Source organism: Sorex araneus, chromosome X (assembly GCF_027595985.1).
Source record: "Sorex araneus isolate mSorAra2 chromosome X, mSorAra2.pri, whole genome shotgun sequence".
In the NCBI taxonomy this organism is placed as follows: domain Eukaryota; kingdom Metazoa; phylum Chordata; class Mammalia; order Eulipotyphla; family Soricidae; genus Sorex; species Sorex araneus.
The window spans coordinates 164,981,493-165,001,382 of NC_073313.1; the positions used below are offsets into that span (position 1 = coordinate 164,981,493).

The window sequence follows — 19,890 nt, forward strand, 5'->3', positions numbered from 1 at the left end:
GCCCGTGCAGTCTCTGGCACTCGATGGGGAGGGAAACTTCGGCTCGTATCCAGGCTTCCGCTCAGAGGCTCTCGCCGCCGTTTGCCGAAACGTGCAGTTCTTTTTTTTTTTTTTTTTTAGGTCAGTCTGAACAGCTTGAGGAGCCCGGGGCCGGCTGGGCTGTGCTCAGGCCGGCCCGCCGGAATAAGGAGAGGCGCTTCTATTTTTATATCTCCCTGGGCATAGAAGCTCCTCAGCCGCTGTCTGCTTGATCAGCCTCTTCCCGGTGCTGACCTCTGACCTTGGAGCCAACACCCACCAAGTCCCGTGGAGCACTAGAGTGGATTGTGTTCCCGCCAATAGGCGGGTCACCCCCACCCCCCCACCCCCGGGGCTCCGTTAACTCCTGGGGTGCCCAGCAGGCAATGAGTCGCCTCCTGCAGCTGAGAGGGACGTCCCCAAGTGCACTTAAGAGCAAGCACCCGAATTCAGAGGAAACGCGTTTTCTCTGCACCCAGCATCTGCACGGCGTCTCCCTGGGGTCTGAGGGTTCAACTGACCCCAGGATGGGGTGCAGTGGCTGGAGAGAGCACGCACGCGCCTTTAAAGCAAGTTGGGTCGGGGTGTGTTTTCTTTTTCTTTTTTTTTTTAAAGGCAGTAGGGGCTGGAGCGATAACACAGCAGGGAGGGTGTTGGCCTTGCACCCAGGTTCGATCCCCAGCATCCCTTAGGGTCCCCCGAGCACCGCCAGAAGGGATTTCCTGAGTGCAGAGCCGGGAGTCAGCCCTGAGCATCATCGCTGGGTGTGATGCAAAATAATAATAATAATAATAATAATAATAATAATAATAATAATAATAAAGTAAGGCAGTAATGTTGCAGTTTGGAGATGTGACATTGGGGGTTCCTGATGATCTGATGATATTTCTCTCACCCCCCCACACACCTGAGCATTGCTGGGAGTGATGCAAAATAATAATAATAGTAATAATAATAACAATAATAATAATAAAGTAAGGCAGTAATGTTGCAGTTTGGAGATGTGACATTGGGGGTTCCTGATGGTCTGATGATATTTCTCTCACCCCCACATACCTGAGCATTGCTGGGAGTGATGCAAAATAATAATAATAAAATAATAATAATAATAATAATAATAATAATAAGAAGAAGAAGAAGAAGAAGAAGAAGAAGAAGAAGAAGAAGAAGGCAGTAACGTTGCAGTTTGGAGATGTGACATAGGGAGTTCCTGATGATCTGATGATATTTCTCTCACCCCCACACACCTGAGCATTGCTGGGAGAGATGCAAAATAATAATAAAGTAAGACTAAGAATAAGGCAGTAACGTTGCAGTTTGGAGATGTGACGTTGGCGGTTCCTGACGCTGTTTCTCTCGTTCCCTCCACAGAGGTGCCGGCAGAGAGGTCGCCCCGCCGACGGAGTATCTCCGGGACCAGCACCTCCGAGAAGCCCAGCTCCATGGACCCGGCCAACACGTCACCCTTCAAAGTCCCAGTAAGTCTCATTTCTCCCGACGTCGTTTGTCCTCATCCACAGGGGCAGCTCCCCACAATCTGCGCCTGGAAAGTCTCTCGACTCTGCCACAGGTGGGGGGCTCCCATTAGCGGGGGGGGGGGGCGTGTCCCCTGGCCCCAGTGTCAGATTCACTCACAGCCTGTCCCCGAAATCTGTAACTGGAGATGTGACGTCCCGCTGTCCCCGCCAGCACATGGGGGCGGCCTCTCCCCAGCTCTGCCACAACGAGGCTCGATTCTGAGAGCAGGGTTTGGGGGGGGCGGGGGAGCAAAGCGGGGAGGACGTTGGCCTGGCACGCGGCCGACCCCTGTTCGATCCCCGGCATCCCATAGGGTCCCCCGAGCACCGCCAGGAGTGATTCCTGAGTGCAGAGCCAGGAGTCAGCCCTGAGCATCACTGGGTGGGACCCAAAAAGGAAAAAAAAAATTATGGCAAAAAGATGTTGCAGAGTCAGTGGTCAGAGAATGCCCCAGTGGGGGTTCTCATCCCGAGTGCTCAGTGCTGACCCTGGGAGAAACTCCGTGTCAGGCTCCCCTGGGACCAGCCAGGGTGGGCAGCCACCAGGGGCAGCTTGACTCCCCCTCCCGGTCGCCCACCTGTTCCCCAGAGCTTTGACTCATCCCGCATCTCCGGGATGGCCCAGGAACTGCCTCCCCTCTGACTCTCCTCATGTTTTCGTCCATGAGAAAGTTGATTTCCAGGCTTGAGGGTACAGTGACTATGCTGTTAGGGAAAAGATGCTCTCCCAGTGCTCTTTCTCATTTTTCTCTTCTTGAGCTTTTTGGGTCACACCCGGCGATGCTCAGGGCTGACTCCTGGCTCTGCACTCAGGAATTACTCCTGGCGGTGCTCGGGGGACCCTATGGGATGCCGGACATCAAACTCGGTCGGCCGAGTGCCAGGCCAATGCCCTCCCCTATTGCTCCAACCCCTCCTCGCACCCCTTTTTAAGTTGCAGTGTCCTTTGAGCGGGAATTGAGAACTTCGTGTATCCCAAACTGAACTTGGCAGTGTCACCAAAATGAGTGTTTTATTGCGGAGTTTGGGGTAATTCCACTGTTGTTTCTCAGTGCCTTGCAGAGTTAGTTGAAGGCCTGATTCTTTCAATGCTTTGGGTTTTGTTTTGGTTTTTGGGTTTTTGTTTTTAAAAAGTTTGAAGATTGCAGGCAAGTGTTAGATGGATATTCTGACCCAGTTTTTCTGACAGGAGTTATTAAATATCTGAGTTTTTTTTTTTTTTGCTTGTTTTGGATTTTTGGGTCACACCCGGCAATGCTCAAGGGTTCCTCCTGGCTCTGCAATCAGGAATCACTTCTGGCAGTGCTCAGGGGACCCTATGGGATGCCGGGGATCGAACCCAGGTCAATGCATGCAAGGCAAATGCCCTCCCTGCTGTGCCATTGCTCCCGTCCCTTAAATTTTTTTTTTTTTTGTCTCATTAAATTTCTTTCTTCCATGGACATAGCTCCCGATACATTTTACTTTTTCCAGAATGAAGACAAACTTTGTTTTTATTTTATCTCCTTTCCCCTCATTTCCCTAAGAAAATGGCCATCAAAGGTACTGACACCGGGGCTGGAGTGATAGCACAGCAGGTAGGGCGTTTGCCTTGCACGAGGCCGACCCGGGTTCGAATCCCAGCATCCCATATGGTCCCCTGAGCACCACCCTGGGTGGTTCCTGAGTGCACAGCCAGGAGTAATCCCTGTGCATCGCCAGGTGTGACCCAAAAAGCAAAAAAAAAAAAAAAGGTACTGACGCCAACTTACCAACTTACTATGGCTTGTGAGAATCCTGAGCCAGACTCGGGGGAAGAGTGGCCTTTTCGTTGCTCATGGAAAAAGAAAAAAAAATATATGGTTATTAAAGGGCCTCTGAAGGTCACATAATATGCCTCATAGATTTAGTTGCCACATTGGTAGAATTTTCCTTATTTGCTGCTGAAACAAAGAAAAAAATTAATAATAGCCTCCCTGGTGTGAGGCCAGGCCCACCGCGATGCTTTCCTTTCTGCCATGTATTCGCCGCCATTTCTATAATATGGATTTTTTTTTTTTTTGGTGCACTTCATTTCTCTCCAGGCAGTAAAAATAGTATTTTTTTAAGAAAGCAACTAATAGACTCTAAAGCCCTTCTCCCCCTGTGATGCTCTTATTCTTAGAGCCCTGGAAATTAGGTGGGAAACTTCAATTAAAATCATCTAGTCCATCTCCCCTGACGGTGGACGATGTCTCTCTCTCTCTCTCTTTTTTTTTTTTTTTTGGCTTTTTGGGTCACACCCGGCGATGCACAGGGGTTCCTCCTGGCTCTGCACTCAGGAATCACTCCTGAAGGTGCTCAGGGGAACCTATGGGATGCCGGGAATCAAACCCACATGCAAGGCCAGCGCCCTCCCCGCTGTGCTATCACTCCAGCCCCTAGTGATGTCTCTTACATGCTCTTCTCTGATGCTTTTTCAGGCGCCCTCGAGGAACCCCGGGAGTTCATTCAATCACAGACTCCCTGGGCGGGGGAGGGGGACATCCTCTTCCGTCATTTGTCCCCTCACGTCCAGTTATCCCCCCTTTAAGCCATCTTCCTTCGTTGCCACATTCTGTGGCGGGCAAACAGGAAGCTGGGGACCCCGAATCCCCCGTTTCTTCTGTGGACCCCACGTCTGGGTTTGCTCTGATAACTCTGAATGGAACGGAATCAGGCCATTCCGAATAGTTTGCCTATTACGACCCACATCAGCTGACGCGTGTTGATTCATGCTGAATATGGCCCAGAAAGAGAGATGAGGGGCCTGAGCGATAGATAGCACAGCCAAGAGGCTCTTACTTTGCATACAGCCGACTCGGGTTCGATTCCCGGCATCCCATAGGGTCCCCCGAGCACCGCCAGGAGTGATTCATGAGTGCAGAGCCAGGAGTCAGCCCTGAGCATCGCCGGGTGTGAACCAAAAAACGGGAGAAAAAAAATCAGAAATGAGTTCCGTAAGGTTTGGCTCTGGGAGGGTGATATCAGATAGGCAGAGAACCGACTCTTGGTCAAGACCGAAGAAAGGGCTGGCTAGTATAAGCCAATTGTCTCCAGGTAACCAGATGTGAGAGATCACGTGTATTAGAGAACAGAAAAACGGGCGTCCTGATGGGCTGATAGCTAGTGTAGGGCCAAGTTCAGTGTGTGTCACTGTTGGCTTAACAGCTCCAAGTGGGTTAGGAATCAAACACTAGAAATATACATAAACTATATAATTACAGGTGAAAATGTAGATGGGGGGGGCTGGAGCGATAGCACATCGGGGAGGGCGTTTGCCTTGCATGCAGCCAACCCGGGTTAGATTCCCAGCATCCCATAGGGTCCCCCGAGCACCGCCAGGGGTAATTCCTGAGTGCAGAGCCAGGAGTGACCCCTGAGCATCGCTGGGTGTGACACAAAAAGCAAAAAAAAAAAAAGGAAATGTAGATGGGGGGCCGGAGTGATAGCACAGCAGGGAGGGCCTTGGCCTGGCACTCAGCCGACCTGAGTTCGATCCCCAGCATCCCATAGGGTCCCCCGAGCACCACCAGGAGTAATTCCTGAGTGCAGAGCCAGGAGGAACCCCTGAGCATTGCCAGCTGTGACGGCCCCCGCAAAAAATGTGGTTTGTGATCTCTGCTGTCTGGTACGTGCCCCGGTCGTGTTTCCAAATTGTTTTATTTTGGGGCCACTCCGAATAGTGCTCAGGGGTTCCTCCTGGCTCTGCACTCAGGGATCCCTCCCGGTGGTGCTCAGGGGACCCAATGGGATGTCAGGGATCAACCTGGTAGGCTGTGTGCAAGGCCAACACCCTCCCTGCTGTGCTATCACTCCAGCCCCGATTTCCAGACCGTCTGTAAAGCTAAAATTATCTCAGATATCCAGGGGAAAATATAGGATCTCTTCCCATCCCAAGAGCCCACCCTCACTCCATCTCATTAACATCTTAGCCTCTTTAAAAAGTTGCCATTTAAAGAAAAAAAAACTCCAACCATATGTTCACCTAAAGCTTTGTTCACAAATTTTTAAAGCAAATTTATTCTTAATAGACCAAATAGGAAACAACCCAGATGTTCGTCGGTTGGCAAATGAATAAACAAACTTCAGTGTTTTATATATCATCATCATCATCATCATCATCATCATCATCATCTCGTTGATCGTCAAATTTCTCAGTAACGGTTCCATTCGCCCTAGCCCTGAGATTTTAGAAGCTTCTCTTTACTCGTCTCTCCTTACTCCTTACTCGTCATGTGTGTGTATATATATATATATATGTATGTATATATATGTATATATATATATATATATATATATATATATAAAATCACTGTCATCCTGTTGCTCATCGATTTGTTCAAGCGGGCACCAATAACGTCTCTCATTGTGAGACTTATTGTTACTGGTTTTTGGCACACCCAATACGCCATGGGTAGCTTGCCAGGCTCTGCCGTGCGGGTGCGATACTCTTTGGTAGCTTGCCGGGCTCTCTGAGAGGGATGGAGGAATTGAACCCAGGTCAGCCACATGAAAGGCGAATGCCCTACCGCTGTGCTGTTGCTCCACATATATATACACACATATATATGTTTATGTCTCTATATATGTATATGTATGTGTGTTTAGGTACACACATATATATATACACACACAGGAGATTAGAAAGGAATGAATTATTGACATAAGCAATAAATAGATAAATTTCAGAGATAACATGATAAGGGAAAGAAGACTCGAGACTGCTTAATAACACATTTGTATCATTCTAGAAAAGATAAAACTATAGGAACAAATCAGATGGTGGCCTCTAGGGACTCAGGATAATGGGAAGGATTGGACGGAGAAATTTTGGTGGTGATAGAAATATTCATTGTCTCAGTGGTAAACAGTTGTCAGTGTGCAACAAAAAAAAGCACCTAATTTTGAGGAAATTTTGCATTTGGTCAGCAATAGTGCCATAATCCGGGGCCAGAGCGATAGCACAGCGGGTAGGGCGTTTGCCTTGCACGCACCCGACCTGGGTTCGATCCTCGGCGTCCCATATGGTCTCCCAAGCACCGCAAGGAGTAATTCCTGAGTGCAAAGCCAGGAATAACCCCTGAGCATCACTGGGTGTGACCCAAAAAGCAAAAAAAAAAGCAATAGTGCCATAATCCTTGTGTTTTAAAAGAGATATGTGGGGGGCTGGAGCAATAGCACAGTGGGTAGGGCGTTTGCCTTGCACGCGGCCGACCTGGGTTCGATTCCCAGCATCCCATATGGTCCCCTGAGCACCGCCAGGAGTAATTCCTGAGTGCAGAGCCAGGAGTAACCTCTGTGCATTGCCAGGTGTGACCTAAAAAAAGCAAAAAAAAAAAAAAGAGAGATATGTGGGCTGGAATGAAAGCACGGAGGGGAGGGTGTTTGCCTTGCATGCTGCCTACCCAGGTTCGATCCCCGGCATCCCATAGGGTCCCCCGAACACTGCCAGGAGTGATTCCTGAGTGCAGAGCCAGGACTTAACCCCTGAGCATAGCTGGGTGTGACCTAAAAAGCAAAAGAAAAAAAGAGAGAGAGAGAGATGCTCTGAAAGTGATATAGTAAATTTGAAAGTGAAAGAGAGAAAGCAATTAATTGGAAGATAATTTTTTTGAAAAAAGGGCAGAGGATGGAACTCAAAAGGTAAAAGTTTTGTATATTTGAGTGTCTGGGTTCTACCTTTGGTGCAAAGAGAGAGGGGGGAGGAGGGAGGGAAGGGGAGAGAGAGAGAGACAGAGAGACAGAGACAGAGAACCAAAGAAATTTGTAATCTGGGGTTGGACATGTAGTTCACCAGTAAAACACTTGCTTTTGCAATTATGTGGCCCTGGATTTGGTTCCTGGCACCGCAGAAAAAAAAGAAAAGAAATCACACAAAAAGAATCATCTAGAAATTGTGTTCTGTATTTCTCCTGGCCTCCCTATGGATTCTTAACTTGTAAACATATTATTCTAGCAATTATAGCACGTTATAATGTTATAGCGTATTCAAACGTAAACACACATTTCACTTCTCTATTTCAAAATAATCTCACCAGTCAAATTTCTATTTTAAGATCATAGCATCAATATAAATGACAGCGCTATTCAAAATACCAACATCAATATTAAATATTGAATATTAAATTTGATTCAGGAGAATGTGCCTCCTAGGATGTTGATTTTTTTGTGCTTTTTGCCTTTCAAGTTTTTATAACCAAATATTACTTTAATACCAGAGAGTCACTGGATTTGTCTCAAAAAATTCAGATCCCTGAGTTATAGGTGACAGAGATTGATTCATCGAACCTGCGTTGGAGAAACAATTGTAATCAATGAGGGAACCTTTTCCTTCTCCCTCTGGCTCTTAAATTTGGGAAGAAAAAACAAACAAAACCCCCACTAGAGGGGCTGGAGCCATAGCACAGTGGGGAGGGAGTTGGCCTTGCACGAGGCCAACCCGGGTTCGATCCCGGCATCCCATAGGGTCCCCTGAGCACCGCCAGGAGTGATTCCTGAGTGCAGAGCCAGGAGTCAGCCCTGAGCATTGCCGGGTGGGACCCAAAAAGCAAGAAATAAAAATAAAAACCCACTGGAGGAGAAATGATCCACATAGGAACTCCAAATCTCTTGGCAAATCTCTTCCCAGCTTCTTGTTGCTTTATTATTAACCTCTTGCCTAGAGACGCCCTTCCCGAGCGTTTGTCCTGTTCATTCCCTCCATTAGGTTTTAGTCCCCATTGATGGGGCGTCTGGATCCCACAGATCGTTTATCTGTGAACACCCCACCCCTCGGCAGGGCCTGGCGAGCTCCCCGTGGCCTATTCAATACACCAGAAACAGTCACAACACGTCTCACAATGGAGACGTGACTGGTGCCCGCTCGAGCACATCGATGAGCCATGGGATGACAGTGATAGTGACCCCACCCCCTGGCAGGGAATCCCGGTGTCATGGAAACTGCAGACGAAGCAGGAGTCCAAGATTGGCTTCCCGATGGCACTGAATTTTTGCCCGGCTGCGACCGGCCTCACTGGGTCCCGTCTGGCATGCCATGGACACGCTGCCGAGACTCTAGAGCAGTGCCACAGGAAGGGGCCTGTCTCTTCGAATTGTGTGACACCGTTTCCTATGCGGGGAAGCCTGAAAGCAGAACCCGGGCCGGGGGCGAGGGGCCCCTCCCTGCCTCCCGGGAACCGAGTCTCTCCCGGGAGCTCGGTTGCACGGCAGCCGTTTATTCCCGGCACCAGGCAGGCCCCGCTAGCCAGGGGCGGTCCTCAGGGGGTTACTCCAGCCGGCAGCTTCCCATCCCAGCGACCGACTGTCACTGCCGCGTCTGCCAGGGGCCCGGGAAAGTTGGCGGCCGCTCGCGTGAGGCCTGATCTGGCAGCCGCCCTGGAGCCCGGTTCCCAGAGTAAGTCGCCTTGGTGCCGTCTGTGGCGGGGTGACACCACATAAGAGCCACAAGCTGGGGACGCTGTGGGAAGCGGCAGAGCCGGCCACTGGCATTTCAGGGGCCAGATGAGAAGGGGCGGTAGTGGGGCGAGGGTCCCGGCTCGGCATCGGGGGTTGCCGGCAGGAAGCCATCGTGCGCCGGGTGCTGGCTCCCGGGGTCTCGGGGTGATTCCGTCCACACCCTCTCCTGGGCACATCCCCCTGAGACCCGGCTCCCTGACTTTACGGGGAGACGGATGCGTCTTCCTCGTGACGGAGCGGCCCCAGCGGGTGTCACAGCGAGTGTGTTTGTGGCCGCTGCTTTTCTTGTCTCCCCGAATCCTATGCAGTGGCCCTGTGGGTCCAACCCCCGGGAAGAGACGCGTGTAGAAGAGCCACCTCGTGCCTGGGTGGCAGCGACCAGTCTGAGAACCTGGCAGAGGCAGTCAGGAGTTGCAGCAGGGGACGTGGGAAAGCGTCACTTGTGCTGACGGGGCGGGCTCCAGGCTCGGGCCCCGGGACGGGCTGAGACCTCGAGGTGGTGGGCGATCCGCGGGGGCGGGCGTTGCCGGCGGTCTCTGCAGATTGGGGCTGGGGAGAGAGTTTGGGGCTCACACTTGCCTTGCATGCATCCCTCCCGGGAGGGAATCTGTGGCTTGCCACGGTCCCCGGATCCTTCCAGGGAGCGGCCCGTGAGCACAGAGCATGCAAGCACTGAGAATATGGTCACAAGCACCCAGTCAAGAAAGAGTAGATGCTCTTTCGTTTCTTTCTTTTTTTTCTTTTTGGGTCTCACCCGGTGATGCTCAGGGGTTCCTCCTGGCTCTGCACTCAAGAATTACCCCTGGCGAGGGGCTGGAGGGATAGCACAACGGGGAGGGCGTTTGCGTTGCACGCGGCCGACCCGGGTTCGATTCCCAGCATCCCATAGGGTCCCCTGAGCACCGCCAGGAGTGATTCCTGAGTGCAGAGCCAGGAGTAACCCCTGTGCATCGCCAGGTGTGACCCAAAAAAGCAAAAAAAAAAAATTACCCCTGGCAGTGCTCGGGGGACCCTATGGGATGCTGGGAATCGAACCCAGGTCGGCCACGTGCAAGGCCACGCCCTCCCCGCTGTGCTATCACTCCAGCCCTGCTCTTTCATTTCTGAGTGAGGGAGAGGAAGAAAATCAGATTCCATCTGCGTTTGGCGATGAAGAGTCTCAGAGGTCTGTCGAGATAAAGGCCAGGACGATGGCTCCATGGCTTGGGAGCCCATCTCAAGACCTGGGGGACAAGGCAGCTGGGATGCAGAAGGGACCACTAAGTCAGTGATGGTTGCAGGGGGCGTCGCTCGGGACGGGAGATGCGCGCTGCAAGTAGACTATGGACCAGCCATGATGGCTGCTTGGTTCCTGTGTTGCAAACCATAACACCCAAAGGGAGAGAGAGAGTAAAAGGTGTAAAAGTGCCTGTCACAGAGGCAGGGGGAGAGCGGGTGGGGATCGGGGGAGGGATACTGGGGACATTGGTGGTGGAGAATGGGCACCGGTGGAGGGATGGGTCCTGGCACATTGTTAGACTGGAACGCAGTCATGAAAGTTTGTGAGTCTATAACTGCATCTCACGGTGATTCAATGCAATTTTTTAAAAAGATAAAGTAGTAACCACTTATTAAAAAATAAAACGTGGGGGCTGGAGCAATAGACAGTGGGGAGGGCGTTTGCCTTGCACGTGGCCGATCCGGGTTCGATTCCCAGCATCCCATAGGGTCCTCTGAGCACTGCCAGAAGTAATTCCTGAGTGCAGAGCCAGGAGGAACCCCTGTGCATTGCCAGGTGTGACCTAAAAAGCAAATAAATAAATAAATAAAAATAAAACGTATGTAGCATAACAATGCACTGGGAAATTGTATCACTGTCATTTAAATACATGAAAAGATATTCAACTCATTAGTTACTAGATAATGTGAACAAAAAAAAAAAGTTTCAGAGATGGAGCCATTGTCCCGTGCATAGGGCATTTGCCTTGCATGTGACTGGCCCGGGTTCGATGCCCGGCATCGCCTAGGGTCCCCCGAGCACCGCCAGGAGTGATTCCTGAGTGCAGAGCCAGGAGTCAGCCCTGAGCATCGCTGGCTGTGGCCAAAAAAAAAAAAAAAAAATAGCACAGCAGGGAGGGCGTCTGCCTTGCATGCGGCCGACCCGGGTTCGATCCTCGGCATCCCATAGGGTCCCCCCGAGCACTGCCAGGAGTAATTCCTGAGTGCAGAGCCAGGAGTCAGCCCTGAGCATCGCTGGCTGTGGCCTCAAAACCAAAAATTTAAAAAAAAAAATCTCAGCCCCTTCCTGAGCGGTGGAGGGGGGGGGTCTGGCCTCGGCACTGGTTGGGGTTTGGGGTCCCCTCACCGCCTGCTGCCTTTTCTCTCTAGGGCTTCTTCAGCAAGCGCCTGAAGGGCTCCATCAAGAGAACCAAGAGCCAGTCGAAGCTCGACAGGAACACCAGCTTCCGGCTGCCCTCGCTCCGGAACACAGACGACAGGTAAGGACCCCCGGGGTTGGCTGACGTCAGATGGAGCACTGTCTAGGGAGCAGAAGGAGGGTGGTCGTTGGACTTCTCACAACAGACGTGGGTCCACTTGCGCTCCAATCGGAGCCCGGGAAGGAGGGAGGAGTTTGGGAGGGCGTGGGAGGGTCCCCCGTGGCTCTGAGCAGCCGCTGGAGAGAATCCACTCAGTACCGTTGGGCCGTTTCTGGCTCCGTCCCTGCTTGTCGGGCCCTGACTCTGGGGGTACATTATGCCAAGTAGAACCCAAGGTGAGGCCTTTACTTCCGGTAGAACTGAGCCCTGCGAGGCGTCAGCCACGCTGATGGCGTGGAATTGTCCTGAGCCTTGTGACCGAGAAGCTTTTTCAAAACAAAAACAAAAACAAACGGGGACTGAAGCGATTAGTACAGCCAGGACGGCGTTTGCCTTGCATGCAGCCAAGGCAGGTTTGATCCCCGGCAGCCCGTCGGGTCCCTGAGTGCAGAGCCAGGAGGAACCCCTGAGCATCGCCAGGTGCGACCCGAAAAACCAAGGAAAAAAATATATCAAAAAGGGCTGGAGAGTGGGAGCAATAGCACAGCGGGGAGGGCGTTTGCCTTGCGTACGGCTGACTTGGATTTGATTTCCGGCATCCCATAGGGTCCCCTGAGCACCGCCAGGAGTGATCCCTGAGTGCATGAGCCAGGAGGAACCCCTGAGCATCGCTGGGTGTGACCCAAAAAGCAAAAAATAAAATAAAATAAAATAAAACGGGCTGGAGTAATAGTATGGCAGGGAGGGCATTTCCTTGCATACAGCAAATCTGGGTTCAATCCTCAACATCTTCCATGGCCCTGTTCACCACCAGGAGTGATTTCTGGGTACCAGGAGTAACCCCTGATGGGAGGAATCCCCCCAAAAAGCAAAACCAAAATAACCCAAAAACTTATGTTTATTTCGGGCCTTGTACACTGCAGGCTGCCAGGATCTTGGCTCCTTTGGTTCCTTCGGGGGCGTCTCTTCTCTCTGTACAGAGCAAGTGATGCGTCCTTCCCCTATGTGTGTGAGTGGAGCGCTCCTTACTCACCCCCCGAGTACTTGGGTGAGAATAATGAATATCTGATACTCCACAGGCAGGGGTGGTCTCAGGCCTGGGCCATAGCTGGCCCCACCGTCCAGCCTCGCTCAGCTCTCGAAGGCCAGAGCCAGGCTTACACCCACTCTGTTGGTGTCCAACATCCCATAATCTCAGGCCGAGCTAGGCTTGGATGTGAACATCGTTTTTCTGTTACTGTTACTTTAACGGATTATACTTCCGGTCCTGTAACTGACTTTGATACAGTTTCCGTGGACTAAGTTAATTTGCATATTCTGCCTGCGGGGCTGAATATCATTGGTTGAAATATCAAGCTAGTTAATAAAAGGGGGCTGAACAGGCTGCTGTCCGGCCGGCCATAGCACAACTCCGGAGACAGTTTGTGATCCTCCCAGAAAACATTATTTCTTTCCGTGCATCTCTTAAATGCCTCAGACTGTCTAACCAAACCCTACCGCAACATATGTTGCAACACACCCCTTTCAGATTTAAGAAACTGGGGCGTGGGGCTGGAGCCATAGCACCTGGGAGGGGGTTTGCCTGGCACACGGCCGACCCGGGTTCGATTCCCAGCATCCCATAGGGTCCCCCGAGCACCGCCAAGGGTGGTTTCTGAGTGATCCCTGAGGTTGGCTGCAGGTCTGTGCCCGGAGGTCCCCTGAAGTAGGCAGGACCTTCCCTCCGGGAGGGAATTTTAGAACCAGCCTCCCCCACTCTGTGAGTTTGTCCTAAATATCGCAGCTGGTTGGCTGTCAATTTTTGATTTAACCTGCTCATAAGAAGTTATAAAAATGGTATCTTGGGGGCTGTATAGTACAGCGGGTAGGGCGTTTGCCTTGCACGCGGCCGACCCGGGTTCGATTCCTCCATCCCGCACGGCAGAGCCTGGCAAGTTCCCTGTGGCGTATTCGAGATGCCAAACACAGTCACAAGTCTCACCATGGAGACGTTACTGGTGCCCGCTCGAGCAAATCGATGAACGTGACAGTGATGACAGTGATGACAGTGACAGTGTCGGTGACAAGTTTTGATTGTAGACCTGCTTTGTATACCTATATTCCTGATACGGTATAAAAAGAAAATAAACCGGGGCTGGAGCGAGAGCACAGCGAGGAGGGCGTTTGCCTTGCACGCAGCCGACCCGGGTTCGATCCCCGGCATCCCACAGGGTCCCCCGGACACCGCCAGGAGTGATTCCTGAGTGCAGGGCCAGGAGGAACCCTGAGCATTGCCAGATGTGACCCAAAAAGCAAAAAATAAATAAATAAATGAATGAATAAATAAACAAATAAATAAAGAAAATAAACCTCAGGCCAAAAACGTGTCAGAAATGGGAAAGGTTGAAGTAACCCAGGTGCGCTGTTAGGGAACTTTCTTCTTTTTGTGCCTTGCCAGGAGTGGGGAGTTCAAGTGAATTCTAGACAGTAAAGAAGAAGCCGCCTTTCAGCACAGCGTGCTCGGGTAGCATGACATTTCCCCAGAACATATTGAATTCCGGGCCATTAATGAATCAATACGGGGTACCCAGAGACGGTGGAATTCCCCTTCTCCGTGTTCACGGCAGCCAGCCCCTAAGTAGCTCAATTCCAGTCGAAAAATCTGGTTATATGATGATAACGCTTTAAATGCTCACTAGAATGCCCCGCGTTAACAGGGGAAAAAGCCTCCGCTCATTTATTCCTTCCATCTTCATGGTCTCCAGCGAAGAGTGTGTTCCAGAAAGACCGTCCTGGTCTGCCTGAGATAAGTCATTTACTGGAAACGAATGAACGCAGCGAGGATCTCTGGGGAGAAGGGTTGGTGCCTGCCGCCGGCTGCCCACCAGCCTCGGTTCCTGAAATATTGGTGCGTGGCTGCATTGATCCTCCCCATAATTGCTTCGGGCGGAGCAAGAGAAATTCTTGTCCGTGTTTTTTAAGTGAGTTCACGCAGGTTCAGGAGAGAACACATGTTCCGCCTGACCGAGCTTGTAAGAGGTTTGAGTTGACTCGGGGGGACCAGGGATTTGGGTGCCAAGTTGTTGAGCGCTTTTTCCATTATAGATGTCGTTTCCCATGTCACGTGCTGCGAAAATGATGGAGAAAGACGGAAGAAACAGAGAGACTGTCCCCTCCCCCGGAGCGCTTGGCAGTAACCCCCTTCTGGGGTCCTGTCTGCCACCCCCCGAAGGAAAAAAAAAGTGGAAACACCAAGACAGGCTCCTACATTCTAATGTGGAAAGCGGGATGGCTTTCCATCTTAGAATGGAGAAGACGTGGGGGGGCGGGGGCTGGAGTGATAGCACAGCGGGTAGGGCGTTTGCCTTGCACGCGGCCGACCCGGGTTTGATTCCCAGCATCCCATATGGTTCCCTGAGCACCGCCAGGGGTGGTTCCTGAGTGCACAGCCAGGAGGAACCCCTGTGCATTGCCGGGTGTGACCCAAAAAGCAAAAAAAAAAAAAGAATGGAGAAGACTAGGACTGGAATGATAGCACAGCGGGGAAGGCGTTGGCCTTGCACGCGGCCGACCCAGGTTCGATCCCCGGCATCCCATAGAGTCCCCCAAGCACCGCCAGGAGTCAGCCCTGAGCATCGCCAGGTGTGATCCAAAAAGCCAAAAAAAAAAAAAAAGAAAGAAAGAAAAAATGGAGAAGACCCGCTTAAATAGCACTGTAGCACTGTCGTCCCATTGTTCATCGATTTGCTCGAGCGGGCACCAGTAACGTCTCCATGGTGAGACTTGTTGTGACTGTCTTTGGCATATCGAATACGCCACGGGGAGCTTGCCAGGCTCTGCCATGCAGGCGGGATCCTCTCGGTAGCTTGCCGGGCTCTCCAAGAGGGGCGGAGGAATCGAACCCGGGTTGGCCGCGTGCAAGGCAAACGCCCTCCCCGCTGTGCTATCGCTCCAGTCCTATAAAATGGGAGACGTTATGCCAAGTGCAATAAGACATCTCGGAGCTCATGTGTGTGTAGTTAGGTTTCCCTGGCCTGCCACTGTCTCCCACGGAGGAAGATGGAGTATTGTCAGAGTAGAACACGGTGCGATCTTCCGCGTGCTACTTCAGTAGCCTGGAAACTTCCATTTGATTTGTTAGTTTTCAGGCCACCCCGTCAGGGCTCGGGGCTGACTCCCGAATCTGCACTCACAGTTCCTTCCCGACAGTGCTCGGGGCACCAGCAGGGTTTCTGGGGGTCAAGCTGGGGTTAGCCATGTGCAAGCAAGTGCCACCCATACTCCCTCTTCAACCCCTCCTTGTATTGATTTTATTTGAAACGTTGGTGTACGTGCTGCTAAATGAGACACAATTTAATTTGTCCTCCAACGGGGCTGGAGCAATAACACAGCGGGGAGGGCGTTTGCCTTGCATGCGGCCGACCCAGGTTCGATTCCCAGCATCCCATAAGGTCCCCCGAGCACCGTCAGGAGTGATTCCTGAGTGCAGAACCAGGAGGAACCCCTGAGCATCGCCGGGTATGACCCAAAAAGTGCAAAAAAAAAAAAAAATTTGTCTTCCGAGGTACATAACCATGCAAGTCCTTCAGAGGGCCCGAGAGCCAAGATTGGCTGAGAGAAAGGGTGACACAGAGACGCGCGGCGGGGGTGGCACAGCAGGGAGGGGTCTGACTTGCTATTGCAGTGTCAGGATGGGGCTGGGTCCCTTTTCGAGCAAACTAAGCCCCCACCCATCCACCCAACCCCCGCCGCACGCCTTTCTCCGCCCACCCGCTGTTCCCTCCAGCAGACCCCAGTGTCCACGTGTCCCTCCAGCCCACCTTGGGGGCGCGCCCAGCATCGCTTCCCCGTGCTCCCCGGACTGTGCTCCCTCTCGCTGCGGCCCGTCCCCCGTGTCCCCCACTGGGTCTGCGGCCTCGACCTCCCCGTAGTCTTTCCTGCCAGCAGCTTTCTCAGAGAAAAGTGTCGTCTCTCCCGTCCCCAGTGGCTGAGTCGGATTGGCTCGTGAGACGCCTGATGGTTCCGAGGGTTTCTCTGTCACTCCCCGCCACCCTGCTCGGGCCTCATCTGCCCCAGAGGCTCTCGCTGATTTTATCCCATTTGCCATGTGGAGACAAAGTGTCATTGTGTCTGGACACAAAGTGTCATTGTCTCGCCCTCCGAGTGCCTCTGCTGTCAGAGACTCTGAGTTTTCTGCCACCGGGACCATGTTCTGAGGTTTTTTTTTTTTTCTTTCTTTCTTTTTGGGTTCCACCCGGTGATGCTCAGGGCTGACTCCTGGCTCTGCACTCAGGAATCACTCCTGGCGGTGCTCGGGGGACCCTAGGGGATGCCGGGGATCGAACCCAGGCCAATGCCCTCCCCACTGTGCTATGCCTCAGGCCCCTGTTCCGAGTATTTCTAATGTTGCCTTCTTTTGGTCTCTGCTTCCTTTTACGAGTGCATGTCTGTGCCCCAAACTGGATTGAGCGTCGTGTGTCTGTGATGACACACGCGTGTTACGTGGTAACATAGGCTGACAAACCTTGGCTTGGCCGTAGCAGCGGGCCTCAGTCGACCATCCTGCTGTGCCAGGAGTGGGAGGGAGGAAGGCCAGCAACATCTTTCCATAAATTGTGTGTTTGTGCGTGTGTGTGTACATGCATGTGTGTGCATTGTCTGTACATGTGTGTGTGGTGTGGTACAGCCTCCCGCTGGCGGTGCTGGGGAGGGAGGGGCCCTACAGTTCCAGGGGCCAAACCCAGAGCCCCCCCCCACGGCCCCCCTGTAAGATGAGTGCGCTCTCTTGCCGTGCTGCTCACCCGGCCCCCTGCCTCACTGTCACTGTCACTGTCACAGTCATCCCGTTGTTCATCGTTGTGCTCGAGTGGGCACCAGTCACGTCTCCATGGTGAGACTTGTCGTGACTGTGTTTGGCATCTCGAATATGCCATGGGGAGCTTGCCAGGCTCTGCCGTGCGGGCGGGACCCTCTCGGTAGCTTTCCGGGCTCTCCGAGAGGGACGGAGGAATCGAACCCGGGTCGGCCGGGTGCAAGGCAAACACCCTCCCCGCTGTGCTATCACTCCAGCCCCTGCATAATGAGTGGAAAACTTCATGACAAGAGGACAGTACAATAGTGCAATGGGCAGTGCACTTGCCTTATACTCACCAACCCCGGTTCGATTCCCGGCACCCCATATATGGTCCCCCGAGTCCCACCAGGAATGAGTGATTCCTGAGCACAGAACGAGGAGTTAGCCCTGAGCACTGCTGGGTGTGCCCTCAAAACAAACAACTTAAAAAAAATTAAAAAAGAGGGCCCTAAGTGATAGCACAGACGATAGGGCATTTGCCTTGCACGCAGCCGGCGTGATCGAGGGGTTCGATTCCTAAGCACTGTCTGGAGTGATTCCCGAGTGCAGAGCCAGGAGTGACCCCTGAGCATCACATGGTGTGACCCAAAAAGCAAAAAACAAAAAAAAAAAAGAAGAAGAAGAAGAAAAAAGAAAAGATCCAGAACGGAGGCTAATCTAAGCAGGAGGCCCGGGCCGGCCTCGGCAGAAGGCTGGCGACTGGCTCCCGTCTGCGTTTGTTCTTTCCTTTGTTTCCTTCTCCGAGTGAGGGAGGGAAGCCAGGCAGGCCCGCACCTGCCCCGCCAGCTGACGGCAGGGCTGTTTGCACAGATGGGGGAGGCCACAGCTGCCAGAGCCACCTCTCCGGTGCCACTGGCCATTTGCCTTCTTTTTTTTTTTGGCTTTTTGGGTCACACCTGGTGATGCTCAGGGCTGACTCCTGGCTCTGCACTCAGGAATCACTCCTGGCGGTGCTTGGGGGACCCTCTGGGATGCCGGGGATTGAACCCAGGTCGGCCGTGTGCCTGGCCAACACCCTCTGGGGACGTTGGTGGTGGGGAAGAGAGAGAGAGAGGGAGAGAGAGAGAGAGAGAGAGAGAGAGAGAGAGAGAGAGAGAGAGAGAGAGGGAGAGAGAGAGAGAAGGAGAGATGGAGGAGAGAGAGAGAGAGAGGGAGAGAGAGAGAGAAGGAGAGAGGGAGGGAGAGGGGGGAGAGAGAGGGAGGGAGAGAGAGAGAGAGAGAGAGAGAGAGAGAGAGGGAGGGAGGGAGGGAGAGAGGTAGCAGGAAGTGGTTATCAGCAAAGCCGTGAGATGCACAGGCCTGACCTGTCCCGTGGCTGGAGGCCACGTAGACCCCAAGGGGTCTCTGCCGCCCTCGCGGTCAGGAATGTCGTGTTCCTTGCTTGGCAGCAACGTGGCCTTCCGGGGCAGCCCAAGAAACAGCCCTCAGCATCCCCCTTCATGATGGGGGGTTGAGGGGACAGGGCAGGAAGAGAGGCAGTGTCCACCCGGGGCCTTGGCTCCTGCATGGACGTCACCGTCAATGGCAGACAGCCCTGGGAAAACGGTCTCATCCTCCTGGTCACTCGGGGCCTGCAGTTCCCAGCCGAGAAGCCAGCTGGCCTGGCCGGAGCCCTGCCCTCAGTCAGGCCGAGGAAAACCCATCCGCGGGAGGTGGTGGGGGGAGCCGAGCTGGGGAGGGTCTCGGGGCTACCTAAGCTAGAAGGGGCGGGGTGGGCCTGAGAATACTCCCCTTGGCCACTCCCACGCGGCCCTTCGTCCTGTTTCCTGGCTCCTGCCACCCTTGAGTCGCCTCTTCCCCAGGACGCGTTGGTCCCAGCACCGTGAATTACGGTAACAGCCCGCGATTGGCGGCCGGCTGCATGTGCACATGCGTGCGCGTGTGTTTTTCCCCCCGCTGACCGGAAGAGGGTTCGGACTGTGCCTTTGTCATCGATGTTTATTTCAGCAACAAGAAGTTCTGGATTCTCGAGTCCGAGGTGGGGGTGGAAATATTTGCGTCATGACCCCACTTAGAAATGTTTACTTACTTGGGGCTGGGGGTGGTCGGGCCACACCCAGCGATGCTCAGGGCTTACTCCTGGTTCTGTGCTCGGGGGTGGCTCCTGGTTCTGTGCTCCGGAGACCATGTGCGGTGCCGGGGGTCAGACCGGGTTCGACCGCATGCCAAGCCCCCTTAGCCCGCTGCACTTGTCTCTTTGACACCACCGCCCTCCCCCCCCATTTAGAAATCAGGCCCAAGTTACAAGATGTGTTCAACTCCCTCCGGGGTGCAGTGAAAATAAAAAATGTAGCCAAGCACTCTAAATGTAAAGTTTAGGGCTGGAGCGATAGCCCGGCGGGGAGGGCGTCGGCCTGGCACGCGGCCGACCCGGGTTCAATCCCCGGCATCCCCTAGGGTCTCCCGAGCACCGCCAGGAGTGATCCCTGAGTGCAGAGCCAGGAGTCAGCCCTGTGCATCGCTGGGTGGGACCCCAAAAGAAAAAAATAAATAAATGAAAAATAGATGTAAAGTTCAGATAAATCCTTAAGAAGAAGCACCTAGAACCAAC

General features: G+C 53.0%; 1 protein-coding gene across 4 annotated transcripts in view; it reads left to right on the top strand.

The window, feature by feature from the left end:
• RASAL2 (RAS protein activator like 2) overlaps nucleotides 1-19,890 on the top strand; it is a 247,788-nt gene that overhangs the window by 189,910 nt on the left and 37,988 nt on the right. For all 4 annotated transcript variants that reach the window (XM_055121458.1, XM_055121461.1, XM_055121459.1 and 1 more), the window contains 2 exons: nucleotides 1,390-1,496; nucleotides 11,358-11,467. In XM_055121458.1, the coding sequence (XP_054977433.1) occupies nucleotides 1,390-1,496; nucleotides 11,358-11,467 (217 nt within the window). The remainder of the gene's footprint in view (nucleotides 1-1,389; nucleotides 1,497-11,357; nucleotides 11,468-19,890) is intronic.